This window comes from Mesoplodon bidens (genome assembly GCF_964165515.1).
Source record: "Mesoplodon bidens genome assembly, chromosome: 1".
NCBI lineage: Eukaryota > Metazoa > Chordata > Mammalia > Artiodactyla > Ziphiidae > Mesoplodon > Mesoplodon bidens.
The window spans coordinates 25989951-26005100 of NC_138176.1; the positions used below are offsets into that span (position 1 = coordinate 25989951).

General features: G+C 38.9%; 1 protein-coding gene across 4 annotated transcripts in view; it reads left to right on the forward strand.

The window, feature by feature from the left end:
• The window catches only part of CFAP43 (cilia and flagella associated protein 43), a 110904-nt gene that overhangs the window by 63532 nt on the left and 32222 nt on the right, over positions 1 to 15150 (forward strand). For all 4 annotated transcript variants that reach the window (XM_081249666.1, XM_081249667.1, XM_081249668.1 and 1 more), the window contains one exon: positions 10531 to 10656. In XM_081249666.1, coding sequence (XP_081105792.1) covers positions 10531 to 10656 — 126 coding nt within the window. The remainder of the gene's footprint in view (positions 1 to 10530; positions 10657 to 15150) is intronic.

Below are 15150 nucleotides of genomic sequence, written 5' to 3' on the forward strand. Positions count from 1 at the left end.
TTCATTTCTTTTTATGGCTGAGTAATATTCCATTGTATATATGTGCCACATCTTCTTTACCCATTCATCCGATGATGGACACTTAGGTTGTTTCCATCTCCGGGCTATTGTAAATAGGGCTGCTATGAACATTTTGGTACATGTCTCTTTTTGAATTATGGTTTTCTCAGGGTATATGCCCAGTAGTGGGATTGCTGGGTCATATGGTAGTTCTATTTGTAGTTTTTTAAGGAACCTCCATACCGTTCTCCATAGTGGCTGTACCAATTCACATTCCCACCAGCAGTGCAAGAGTGTTCCTTTTTTTCCACACCCTCTCCAGCATTTATTGTTCCTAGATTTTTTGATGATGGCCATTCTGACTGGTATGAGATGATATCTCATTGTAGTTTTGATTTGCATTTCTCTAATGAGCAAAGATGTTGAGCATCCTTTCATGTGTTTGTTGGAAGTCTGTATATCTTCTGTGGAGAAATGTCTATTTAGGTCGTCTGCCCATTTTTGGATTGGGTTGTTTGTTTTTTTGTTATTGAGCTGCATGAGCTGCTTATAAATTTTGGAGATTAATCCTTTGTCAGTTGCTTCATTTACAAATATTTTCTCCCATTCTGAGGGTTGTCTTTTGGTCTTGTTTATGGTTTCCTTTGCTGTGCAAAAGCTTTTAAGTTTCATTAGGTCCCATGTGTTTATTTTTGTCTTTATTTCCATTTCTCTAGGAGGTGGGTCAAAAAGGATCTTGCTGTGATTTATGTCATAGAGTGTTCTGCCTATGTTTTCCTCTAAGAGTTTGATAGTGTCTGGCCTTACATTTAGGTCTTTAATCCATTTTGAGCTTATTTTTGTGTATGGTGTTAGGGAGTGATCTAATCTCATACTTTTACATGTCCCTGTCCAGTTTTCCCAGCACCACTTATTGAAGAGACTGTCCTTTCTCCACTGTACATTCCTGCCTCCTTTATCAAAGATAAGGTGACCATATGTCCGTGGGTTTATCTCTGGGCTTTCTATCCTGTTCCATTGATCTATCTTTCTGTTTTTGTGCCAGTACCATACTGTCTTGATTACTGTAGCTTTGTAGTATAGTCTGAAGTCAGGGAGCCTGATTCCTCCAGCTCCATTTTTCGTTCTCAAGATTGCTTTGGCTATTCGGGGTCTTTTGTGATTCCATACAAATTGTGAAATTTTTTGCTCTAGTTCTGTGAAAAATGCCAGTGGTAGTTTGATAGGGATTGCATTGAATCTGTAGATTGCTTTGGATAGTAGAGTCATTTTCACAATGTTGATTCTTCCAATCCAAGAACATGGTACATCTCTCCATCTATTTGTATCATCTTTAATTTCTTTCATCAGTGTCTTATAATTTTCTGCATACAGGTCTTTTGTCTCCTTAGGTAGGTTTATTCCTAGATATTTTATTCTTTTTGTTGCAATGGTAAATGGGAGTGTTTTCTTGATTTCACTTTCAGATTTTTCATCATTAGTATATAGGAATGCCAGATATTTCTGTGCATTAATTTTGTATCCTGCAACTTTACCAAATTCATTGATTAGCTCTAGTAGTTTTCTGGTAGCATCTTTAGGATTCTCTATGTATAGTATCATGTCATCTGCAAACAGTGACAGCTTTACTTCTTCTTTTCCGATTTGGATTCCTTTTATTTCCTTTTCTTCTCTGATTGCTGTGGCTAAAACTTCCAAAACTATGTTGAATAAGAGTGGTGAGAGTGGGCAACCTTGTCTTGTTCCTGATCTTAGTGGAAATGGTTTCAGTTTTTCACCATTGAGGACGATGCTGGCTGTGGGTTTGTCATATATGGCCTTTATTATGTTGAGGAAAGTTCCCTCTATGCCTACTTTCTGCAGGGTTTTTATCATAAATGGGTGTGGAATTTTGTCAAAAGCTTTCTCTGCATCTATTGAGATGATCATATGGTTTTTCTCCTTCAGTTTGTTAATATGGTGTATCACATTGATTGATTTGCGTATATTGAAGAATCCTTGCATTCCTGGAATAAACCCCACTTGATCATGGTGTATGATCCTTTTAATGTGCTGTTGGATTCTGTTTGCTAGTATTTTGTTGAGGATTTTTGCATCTATGTTCATCAGTGATATTGGCCTGTAGTTTTCTTTCTTTGTGACATCCTTGTCTGGTTTTGGTATCAAGGTGATGGTGGCCTCGTAGAATGAGTTTGGGAGTGTTCCTCCCTCTGCTATATTTTGGAAGAGTTTGAGAAGGATAGGTGTTAGCTCTTCTCTAAATGCTTGATAGAATTCGCCTGTGAAGCCATCTGTCCTGGGCTTTTGTTCGTTGGAAGATTTTTTATCACAGTTTCAATTTCAGTGCTTGTGATTGGTCTGTTCATATTTTCTATTTCTTCCTGATTCAGTCTTGGCAGGTTGTGCATTTCTAAGAATTTGTCCATTTCTTCCAGGTTGTCCATTTTATTGGCATAGAGTTGCTTGTAGTAATCTCTCATGATCTTTTGTATTTCTGCAGTGTCAGTTGTTACTTCTCCTTTTCCATTTCTAATTCTATTGATTTGAGTCTTCTCCCTTCTTTTCTTGATGAGTCTGGCTAATGGTTTATCAATTTTGTTTATCTTCTCAAAGAACCAGCTTTTAGTTTTATTGATCTTTGCTATCGTTTCCTTCATTTCTTTTTCATTTATTTCTGATCTGATTTTTATGATTTCTTTCCTTCTGCTAACTTTGGGGTGTTTTTGTTCTTCTTTCTCTAATTGCTTTAGGTGCAAGGTTAGGTTGTTTATTCGAGATGCTTCCTGTTTCTTAAGGTGGGATTGTATTGCTATAAACTTCCCTCTTAGAACTGCTTTTGCTGCATCCCATAGGTTTTGGGTCGTCGTGTCTCCATTGTCATTTGTTTCTAGGTATTTTTTAATTTCCTCTTTGATTTCTTCAGTGATCACTTCGTTATTAAGTAGTGTATTGTTTAGCCTCCATGTGTTTGTATTTTTTACAGCTCTTTTCCTGTAACTGATATCTAGTCTCATAGCATTGTGGTCAGAAAAGACACTTGATACAATTTCAATTTTCTTAAATTTACCAAGGCTTGATTTGTGACCCAAGATATGATCTATCCTGGAGAATGTTCCATGAGCACTTGAGAAAAATGTGTATTCTGTTGTTTTTGGATGGAATGTCCTATAAATATCAATTAAGTCCATCTTGTTTAATGTATCATTTAAAGCTTGTGTTTCCTTATTTATTTTCATTTTGGAAGATCTGTCCATTGGTGAAAGTGGGTGTTAAAGTCCCCTACTATGATTGTGTTACTGTCGATTTCTCCTTTTATGGCTGTTAGCATTTGCCTTATGTATTGAGGTGCTCCTATGTTTGGTGCATAAATATTTACAATTGTTATATCTTCTTCTTGGATCGATCCCTTGATCATTATGTAGTGTCCTTCTTTGTCTCTTCTAGTAGTCTTTATTTTAAAGTCTATTTTGTCTGATATGAGAATTGCTACTCCAGCTTTCTTTTGGTTTCCATTTGCATGGAATATCTTTTTCCATCCCCTTACTTTCAGTCTGTATGTGTCTCTAGGTCTGAAGTGGGTCTCTTGTAGACAGCATATATATGGGTCTTGTTTTTGTATCCATTCAGCCAATCTGTGTCTTTTGGTGGGAGCATTTAGTCCATTTACATTTAAGGTAATTATCGATATGTATGTTCCTATTCCCATTTTCTTAATTGTTTTGGGTTCGTTATTGTAGGTCATTTCCTTCTGTTGTGTTTCTTGCCTAGAGAAGTTCCTTTAGCATTTGTTGTAAAGCTGGTTTGGTGGTGCTGAACTCTCTCAGCTTTTGCTTGTCTGTAAACGTTTTAATTTCTCCATCAAATCTGAATGAGATCCTTGCTGGGTAGAGTAATCTTGGTTGCAGGTTTTTCTCCTTCATCACTTTAATTATGTCCTGCCACTCCCTTCTGGCTTGTAGAGTTTCTGCTGATAGATCAGCTGTTATCCTGATGGGGATTCCCTTGTGTGTTATTTGTTGTTTTTGCCTTGCTGCTTTTAATATGATTTCTTTGTGTTTAATTTTTGACAGTTTGATTAATATGTGTCTTGGCGTATTTCTCCTTGGATTTATTCTGTATGGGACTCTCTGTGCTTCCTGGACTTGATTAACTATTTCCTTTCCCATATTAGGGAAGTTTTCAACTATAATCTCTTCAAATATTTTCTCAGTCCCTTTCTCTTTCTCTTCTTCTTCTGGAACCCCTATAATTCGAATGTTGGTGCGTTTAATGTTGTCCCAGAGGTCTCTGAGACTGTCCTCTGTTCTTTTCATTCTTTTTTCTTTATTTTGCTCTGCAGCAGTTATTTCCACTATTTTATCTTCCACCTCACTTATCCGTTCTTCTGCCTCAGTTATTCTATTGATCCCATCTAGAGTATTTTTTATTTCATTTATTGTGTTTTTAATCGATGCTTGATTCATCTTTAGTTCTTCTAGGTCCTTGTTAACTGTTTCTTGCATTTTGTCTATTCTATTTCCAAGATTTTGGATCTGGGAAATAGAATCTTGGATCATCTTTACCATCATTATTCTGAATTCTTTTTCAGGTAGACTGCCTATTACCTCTTCATTTGTTAGGTCTGGTGGGTTTTTATCTTGCTCCTTCTCCTGCTGTGTGTTTTTCTGTCTTCTCATTTTGCTTATGTTACTGTGTTTGGGGTCTCCTTTTTGCAGGCCGCAGGTTTGTAGTTCCCGTTGTTTTTGGTGTCTGTCCCCAGTGGCTAAGGTTGGTTTAGTGGGTTGTGTAGGCTTCCTGGTGGAGGGGACTTGTGCCTGTGTTCTGGTGGGTGAGGCTGGATCTTGTCTTTCTGATGGGCAGGTCCACGTCTGGTGGTGTGTTTTGGGGTGTCTGCGGACTTTTTATGATTTTAGGCAGCCTCTCTGCTAATGGGTGGCGTTGTGTTCCTGTCTTGCTAGTTATTTGGCATAGGGTGTCCAGCACTGTAGCTTGCTGGTCGTTGAGTGAAGCTGGGTGCTGGTGTTGAGATGGAGATCTCTGGAAGATTTTCGCCGTTTGATATTATGTGGAGCTGGGAGGTCTCTTGTGGACCAGTGTCCTGAAGTTGGCTCTCCCACCTCAGAGGCACAGCACTGACTCCTGGCTCCTCAATTTGGGATGATTTGTTGTCCATTCATGTATTCCACAGATGCAGGGTACATCAAGTTGATTGTGGAGCTTTAATCCGCTGCTTCTGAGGCTGCTGGGAGAGGTTTCCCTTTCTCTTCTTTGTTCTCACAGCTCCTGGGTCTCAGCTTTGGATTTGGTCCCGCCTCTGCGTGTAGGTCGCCAGAGGGCGTCTGTTCTTCGCTCAGACAGGACAGGGTTAAAGGAGCAGCCTCTTCGGGGACTCTGGCTCACTCAGGCCGGGCGGGAGGGAGGGGCACAGAGTGCGGGGCGAGCCTGCAGCGGCAGAAGTCGGCGTGACGTTGCACCAGCCCGAGGCGCGCCGTGCGTTCTCCCAGGGAAGCCGCCCCTGGATCCCGGGACCCCGGCAGTGGCGGGCTGCACAGGCTCCCGGAAGGGCGGTGTGGACAGTGACCTGCGCTCGCACACAGGCTTCTTGGCGGCGGCAGCAGCAGCCCCAGCATCCCACGCCCGTCACTGGGCTCCGCGCTTTCAGTCGTGACTCGCGCCCGTCTGTGGATCCCCTTTAAGCAGCGCTCTTAATCCCCTCTCCTCGCGCACCAGGAAACCAAGAGGGAAGAGAAAGTCTCTTGCCTCTTCGGCAGCTCCAGAGTTTTCCCGGACTCCCTGCCGGCTAGCTGTGGCTCATTAGCCCCCTTCCGGCTGAGTTCTCGCCGCCAGCCCCAGTCCTCTCCCTGCGCTCTGACCGAAGCCCGAGCCTCAGCTTCCAGCGCCGCCGGGGCGAGCAGACAAGCCTCTCGGGCTGTTGAGTGCCGCTCGGCACCGATCCTCTGTGCAGGAATCTCTCCGCTTTGCCCTACCCAGGTATGTGGGGAGTTTCTTGCCTTTTGGGAGGTCTGGGGTCTTCTGCCAGCGTTCAGTACGTGTTCTGTAGGGGTTGTTCGACGTGTAGCTGTATTTCTGGTGTATCCGTGGGGAGGACGGTGATCTCCGCGTCTTACTCTTCCGCCATCTTACCCGGAACTATAATATTCTATTTTTTAAGTCTCTTCTGATTTTTCAGTTATAGTTCTATTTTATTCCTAATGTTGTATGTTTATGCCTTTTATCTTTTTTCTTGATCACACTTTCCAACAGAATTTCTATTTTATTAACATTTTTGAAGAAGCAGGTTTAGTTTTATTGATTTGACTCTGTTATTATAAGAAAACTATGCAGAATTTTATACCTATACATTTATAAATTTAGGATTTGATCAATTTAGAATTTTATTCATTCTTCCTTGCTTCATTCAGGTTTATTTTTCCTCATTTTGTTACCTTTTTTAGTTGAAAATGTGGTTTATTTCCTTTTTTTTTTCTATTATGCATGTGGCCATAAGTATTCCTCTGAGTACCACTTTGACTAGATTGCACTGATTTTGATATGCAATTTCTCATTATTGCCTAGTTGTAAATATTTCTAATTCCATTTTGAACATATCAACCAAAGGGTTTTCTACAAGAGTGTATGTATTTTTCTATTTTTAATTTCCAGATTGTTTTGTCTATTATTTATAGATTGTTTTGTATATCTTTCTGTTGCTAACTTTGAACTTTATTTCACTATGCTCAGTAAATAAAGCTTGTTGAGATTATCTCTGTGGTCTTGTATCTGGTCTTTTGTGAGTGTTCCATGTGTTTGTAAAGAGTATTTATTCTCTGGGTTTTTGGAGGGGGAGGGTGGGTAAAATGTTCTTTAAATTCCTATTAGATCAATCTAATTTTGTTAGTTAAGTTAGCAAAGTTCATGTTTTTGCTATTTAAACTGTTTTCTAGGATACGATTAAGTTTGGCAGTTTATCCTTGTATTTTTATCATATGTATGTTAGATACAAAAATGTACATGACAGATCGCCTTGGTAGATTGTTTCTTTTATCCCTATGAATATTTAGCTTTGTCTCTTTAAATGTTCTTAACTCTACATTTTGATTTTAAAAACTTTTTTATTATTATATTTTTATTTATTAATTTTTTTGGCTGTGTTGGGTCTTCATTGCTACGCACGGGCTTTCTCTAGTTGCGGCAAGTGGGGGCTACTCTTCATTGCAGTGCACAGTCTTCTCATTGCAGTGGCTTCTCTTGTTGCAGAGCACGGGCTCTAGGTGCGCGGGCTTCAGTAGTTGTGGCACGTGGGCTCAGTAGTTGTGGCTCGCGGGCTCTAGAGCGCAGGCTCCATAGTTGTGGCTCACGGGCTTAGTTGCTCCATGGCACACGGGATCTTGCTGGACCAGGGCTCAAACCTGTGTCCCCTGCATTGGCAGGCAGATTCTTAACCACTGCACCACCAAGGAAGCCCCTTGATTTTTTATATTAATATTTTTTGCTGTATTTCCTTTTGCTAGCACTTATTTACATATCTTCTTCCATTGCTTTATTTCCAAGTTTCTTCTGTGCTCTAATCAGTATATAGCTGGATTGTTTTCTTTAAATCCTATCTAAAAGTTTTAATAGGTGAGTTTAGCCATGTTTATTATAATTATTGATATGTTTACACATAATTCCTGCCATTTGATTTTGGGCTTTCTGTTTAACCTATTTCCAAGTTTTTTCTTTTTCCCTCTTTCCTATCTGCTTGGATTGCTTGTGCATTTTTTGTTATTCTTTTTTCTTTTTTTTTCCAACTATTTTGGGAGTCATAAATATATTCTTTTTATAAAATTCTAACTCACATGCTTGACCTCCTATTTTTTTTTTAACATCACCTGGTGCCTTCCTACTCAGTGGTATAGAGCACAGAAGCATTGACACCACCTGGGATCTTGACCCCATCCCAGATGTCCTGAAACAGAATCTGCTATTTTCACAAGATCCCCAGGTGATTCATAGACACATTAAAGTTGGAGAAGCTCTGGTTTAGCATGTATCATACCATATCTGCCCTCCAGATAAGAACCTCAGTATGCTTATGTTGTTCTCAGTTTTTACGTTTTCATCTCCTTCTGCTTCCCCACTTTCTCTCATTGATATCATTTAGAATTATAGTTTAAATTGGTACCTTTAAAAACTCTTAAAAATGTGTAAATCTTATTTAGACTTAATAAGTCTTTCTGCTTACCTTCCCTCTGGCTTCAGTACGTCCTTAATAATCCTTTCAGAGGGGTAGGTATTAGTGAACTTTCTGAGCCCCTGAATTTTTACAAATGACTCTACTCTATTTTGACCTCACACCTGAATGATGGTTTGATGACTATAGAATTAGAGATTCAAGGTTTTTCTTTCACTTAAAACTTTGATCCAAAGCTATTGATCCATTGTATTCTTGCGTTCAGTGTTGCTGATGTGAGTTCTTCTATTAGTCTAATTCTTCTATTTTTGTGATACTCTTTTCCTCTTCAGAAATGTTTAGGATTTGGTTCCTTAGTTTCCCGACATTTCTTTCTGTAGACCTGGGCTGGCTCAACACTTGTTATACCCTTTGAATCTTGAGTATTCATGCTTCATTGTGTCTTTAAAAAATCCTCCCTTATTGTTTCTTTAAACATCATGGCTCCTGTTCTCTTTATTCTCTCCTTCTTAAAGTCATATTAGTAACAGGTACTTCTAGATATGTCATACATGTTTATTAATTTTTCTTTCACATTTGCATCCTTTTATCCTTTGTTACACTCAGGGAGAATTTTAACTGACTTTTACAGATCATTAATTATCTTCAACTGTGTCCATTTTGCTATTCAGCCCATCTGTCGAATTTTTTGTTTGTTTCAAAGATTAAACTTTTAAGTTCCATAATCTCTTGGTTTTTTTTGTTTTGTTTTGTGGTACATGGGCCTCTCACTGTTGTGGCCCCTCCCGTTGCGGAGCACAGGCTCCGGACACTCAGGCCCAGCAGCCATGGCTCATGGGCCCAGCTGCTCCGCAACATGTGGGATCCTCCCGGACCGGGGCACGAACTCGTGTCCCCTGCATCGGCAGGCGGACTCTCAACCACTGCGCCACCAGGGAAGCCCCTCTTGATTATTTTATGATCTAATATTTTGCATCCCTAGTTACTGTAAAATTCTACTCTTCTTGCTTAATTAACTCTTTCTCTTTGCATAACAAGTTTTCTGTTTATTAAATTTATTGTCTGTCTTCAATGGTCTTGTTGTTCCCCAAATATTTTGTGATCCATTTTTATTTTCCATTTTATTGCATGCTCATCTTTTTTATTTTTTTAACATCTTTACTGGAGTATAATTGCTTTACAATGGTGTGTTAGTTTCTGCTGTAAAATAAAGTGAATCAGCTATACATATACATATATCCCCATATCTCCTCCCTCTTGCGTCTCCCTCCCACCCTCCCTATCCCACCCCCCTAGGTGGTCACAAAGCACAGAGCTGATCTCCCTGTGCTATGCGGCTGCTTCCCACTAGCTATCTGTTTTACATTTGGTAGTATATATAAGTCCATGCCACTCTCTCACTCTTTATAATTGAAATTCCCTATTAGAATTTCACTACACCAGTTCAGCAAGCTTGGGAAGAAGATGTGTAGGAGATCTGACTTCAGCAGGTATTCCAGTCTACCTTATGCTGAGCTGTCCTGGGGACCCATGGGGCCATGATGCATCATTCAGATCCAACTGATTTTCATCCTTCAGACTTTACAGTTTCCATGCTATTGAAGGATCCTTTTTTTCTCCCTCTTAATTGCAGTGTTGGATTTATTGATTTATTATACACTTTTTTTCCTCTTAATTTTATGGATTGGGGCAAGAAAGGAAGATTATAAAGCCCATTCTCAGTCAATTTTGAAACTGAAGTCCTCATTTTTTTCTCTCATATTGTCTTTGTTGTTTTTGTTTATTTGTAAGGGCTCTTTATATTTTGAAGATATTAATATTTTGTCATATATGTTGTAATGTGTGCCCTTTGTCACTGAATTGTTTAGAAGCTATAAACTTTTAAAGATATTTTTATTATAGACATGTTCAAATATATATAAAAGTGGAGGGAATACTAATATAATAAATCTAATCACCAATATTTTTGCTTCTATACACCATCCACTATCCTCTCCCCTGATTGTTTTGAAAAAGACCCCAGATGTCATATCATTTCACCTTTAATTATTTAACTATGTGTGTCTAAAAGATAAGAACTCTGAAAATACTTAATAATAATACTACTAGCACACCTAAATATCAGTAATTCCTTAATATCATTACGTATTTTTGTTGTTTTTAGATGAATGAACTTTTATGGATTAAACCTTAAAACCTAAATAAGCCTATTACCTAATTCTTTATTTGATAGTTACATTTAGATAAACAGAATATCTTTTTTTTTTAATTGGTTGCTGTCTGAAGAGACTCAGAAAACCATCCGTTTAAAGTTTAATTCTTTGCTTGTCTCCATCCTTTACTATTGGAAAATTCAGATTCTGGACATGATGGAAGAAAATGAAGCAGTAGATAATATTGCAAAATTAGAGCAACAAGAATTTGGCCTGGATCTTGAAGAACTGGAAAGACTCCACGATGAAAGTGAGGAAGAAGTGGCAAAGGTATGGAAAAATCTGATTTAAGCACCATAAAGATTTAATAAAGAAAGTAAAAAGGAAATAGGAAGGAAAACTTTTCTAGGATAATGCAAATAAAACAAAACTTTTCCAGCATGATGTGAATACAGCAAATTCAGTGCATACAAATGGAATGAGTCAGAGAATTATTGAATTTGGGATTCAGGGGAAAGAAGAACATCTAGACCAGCCAGACATCTGATGTTTGTCTCTCCCCCATGACATTAATGCCAACCATCTTCCACCATATATTTGAACATTTTTAGAGATCTCTTCAGCCACTTCATACCAACTTCAAACTGATTTTTGGTTTAGTAAGCCCTTTCTTATTTAGAGTTGAAATCTTTCTCCCTGTACTCACTGATTCTTCTACTCTTTGAGCACCATCTCTATAGCCACTGTGAAAGTGGTTAGAGAAGACTAGCAATTACCATGTTTCCTATGTATCTTGTCTAGGCTAACTATCCCAGCTCCTATGATATCATATACTGTAGTTTTAATAGTTTTATTATTATTGTAGTTTTCCTCTAATTTCGTTTTATTTCTGTATGGTACCCACAAAAGAATTTTAATTATTATCTTTCCAGTTTAGAGAAAAGCATAAACTGAAACCTCCATTTTTCTAGGTACTGTACTTCTATTAATTCACCCTTTGCACTGTTGTGTGACAGTCACAACACATTGCTTACTCATATGGATTTTATTTTGGGTAAAAGCCTTAAGAGTGTTTTACACAGGATGTTCTTAAGCAAGCTCTCTCTCAACCTGCACAGTACATTTGATTCTTTGAGTGTGCAAGTATAAATACATTTCCCCCACTGAACAAGAGAATTAAATAAAGCTGGATATAAGGACATTTAAGTGGATTATAGTTGGTTAAACGACTACACCAAAAAGAGACTTGTTATTTGACTGATGATTCTAGGAGAGAAATCTCCAATCATGTGCCCCAGGACTCTGTCCTGTTAAACATGTTTATTAATGACTGGAGTGAAGATGTGAAAATGAGGCGGGTCTGTCCAAATGGTAAATGACATGAGGCTGAGAATGAGAGGAAATATATTAGATAACAGAATTAATACCAAAAGTACCTCAAGGGACTAACTCAAGGAGATAAAATTCATCTGGATGTTCATTCGCCCATCCATTCATTCATTCTGCAACATTTATTGAACACCTATTACATGCCAGGCACTACTGTAGGTGCTGGGGATACAATGAATAATACAGATAGGTCCCACCCACATGGGGCTACTCTAGTAGAGAACAGAGACCATAAACAAATCTCTATATATTATATGATGGAAACAAACCAGATTCGATAATAGATGTGGGGGATCTACTTCTGTGGTCAGAGAAGACAACTTTAAAGAGGGGACCTTTCAGTTGCAAACTAAGAGAAGAGAGGGAGCTGGCTATACAAAGATCTGAGGAAAGAGAATGTCAGGCAAAGGGAGCAGCAAGAACAAGGGCCCTGAGGCAGAAATTGCTCAGTGTATTCCAGGGCCAGAAAGGCCAGAAAGGCTGTGGCACAGTGGACAGGAGAGGGCCTCACAGAATGAGGTGGGAGAGGTAGGCAGAGGCCAGCTCTGAAGACCTTGTATGTTGTGGTGAAGAATTTGGCTTTTGTTTTTAAACATACAATAGGAAGCTATTAGAAATGATCCCTTTTTCTTATTATAGCAGATAGGCACCAATCTAGGGGCTTTTTGAATGTTATTTGATCATCACAGCAATCCAAAAATGTAGGTTATTGTTCTCCCCACTTAAGGAAACTAAGGTTTAGGTGCTCGAGTCACTTGGCTAGGAGCCCACAACTCGAGTCTGAGCAGGTAAGCAGTCCTGGTCTGCCCACCAGACTTCTGGCTCATCCTCCTCGGCCCTGGCCTCACAGGCCTGGAATGCCACCTCCTATTCTGGCACCACATCCTCCCAGCCCATTCATCTTGGTCACTCTAAGATGAGTTCGGCTTAGGTGCCTGCTGCTATGCTCACCCTCCCATTGCTTTTTTCTCCAAGCTCTTGTCTGACCACTCAGCCCCATGAACCTGCTCCTCTGGACTGTTGACCTACTGACCACTGATGAAGCCACTCTGCCCACCTGACCCCCACCCTGTGCCTCTGCCCCAGATGCCCCATCCCTTGCTGCTTATCAAATTCCTGTGCATCCCTCGAGGAGCCTCCTTTATCCTCTGTCGCAGGTTTTGGTACAGAGAAAGGCTCTTCACATGCTCATTTCCCTCACGTTGTTTAGTTTTCCTGAGCTCCGGGCTTTTGAAGAGATATCAGCCCTAGATTGGGCGTGATAGTAGAACCAGACAGTCCAGAACAGAACAGTGCTAGCAGATGGCGCCATAAATCCACCTGGGAGCAGAACACTAACCCCTGGGAAGAGCTAAGGATCCCAGTCCTAAAGGGACCAGGCTACTAGCCCACCCTGGTCAGGATCTCAACAATAGGGCAAAGACCAAAGCCCAGTAATGACCACCTAGACACAGTATTCACATTATTCTGGAGGGATTGATCAAATAGCCTCAAGAGTAGCAAGGGGAGGAATGGAGGAGCCTGGGAATCAGACAGGTTCTGACAATTAATATGCCAAAACAGCTGTTTAAGGAAAAATAATTTAAAACTACAAAGCTACAGTAATCAAGACAATATGGTACTAGCACAAAAACAGAAATATAGATCAATGGAACAGGATAGTACCCTCAAAATGTATTAGAGACCTAAATGTAAGACTGGACACTGTAAAAAAAACTCTTAGAGGAAAACATAGGAAGGACACTCTTTGACATAAATCACACCAAGATCTTTTTTGATCCACCTCCTACAGTAATGGAAATAAAAACAAAAATAAACAAATGGGACCTGATGAAACTTAAAAGCTTTTGCACAGCAAAGGAAACTATGAAGAAGACGAAAAGACAACCCTCAGAATGGGAGAAAATATTTGCCAACGAATCAACGGACAAAGGATTAATCTCCAAAATATATAAACAGCTCATGCAGCTTAATATTAAAAAAACAAACAACCCAAACCAAAAATGGGCAGAAGACCTAAATAGACACTTCTCCAAAGAAGACATACAGATGGCCAAGAAACACATGAAAAGCTGCTCAACATCACTAATTATGAGAGACATGCAAATCAAAACTACTATGAGGTATCACCTCACACCAGTTAGAATGGGCATCATCAGAAAATCTACAAACAGCAAATGCTGGAGAGGGTATGCAGAAAAGGGAACCCTCTTGCACTGTTGGTGGGAATGTAAATTGATACAGCCACTATGGAGAACAGTATGGAGATTCCTTAAAAAACTAAAAACAGAATTACTGTATGACCCAGCAATCCCACTTCTGGGCATATACCCAGAGAAAACCATAATTCAAAAAGACACATGCACCCTAATGTTCATTGTAGCACTATTTACAATAGCCAGGTCATGGAAGCAACCTAAATGCCCATCAACAGAGGAATGGATAAAGAAGATGTGGCACATATATACAATGGAATATTACTCAGCCATAAAAAGAAATGAAATTGGGTCATTTATAGAGACGTGGATGGATCTAGAGGCTGTCATACAGAGTGAAGTAAGTCAGAAAGAGAGAAACAAATATCGTATATTAACGCATATATGTGGAACCTAGAAAAATGGTACAGATGAACGAACCGGTTTGCAGGGCAGAAATAGAGGCACAGATGTAGAGAACAAACGTATGGACACCAAGGGGGGAAAGTGGCGGTGGCAGTGGTGGTGGTGGTGTGATGAATTGGGAGATTGGGATTGACATGTATACACTAATATGTATAAAATGGATAGCTAATGAGAACCTGCTGTATAAAAAAATAAATAAAATAAAATTCAAAAAAAAAGAATCAATGAAATCAAAAGCCGATTCTTTGAAAAGATTGATAAAATGAATAAGCCTATAGCTAAGCTAAGAAAAAACGAGATAGGTACAATTACTAATGTTAGGAATAAAAGAGGGACATCACTACAGATTCCATGGAAATTAAAAAGGAATAAAGGAATTCTATGTTTTTGAAGATTCTATTGTTACATTCTCTAGCTCAGAGATTCTTTCCTCAGCCATGTCCAGTCTACCGTCATGTCCAGAGCCCATCAAATACCTTCTTTATTTCTAAATAAAGAACATTTTTGATCTCTGGAAAAAAAAAAGAAGAAAAAATAATTTAAAACTGTATTAGCCATTAACTCAATGGGTAAAATAAAAAATAAGTAAAATGCAAATTAAACAAGGTATTTGTTCAGACAGTGAATAAAATAAACGTGAATAAATGAGTAAATGAATGAATGAATAAATAAATAAGACATTTTCTAATCTGGGAGATATTATTTTCAGCTAGTTTGCTAACGATCTGCCAACAAAGTGAAATGCAAAAAAAAGAGGTTCTGTACAACATTGTAAATCAACTATACTTAAGTAAAAAAATTTTTTAAAAAAAGT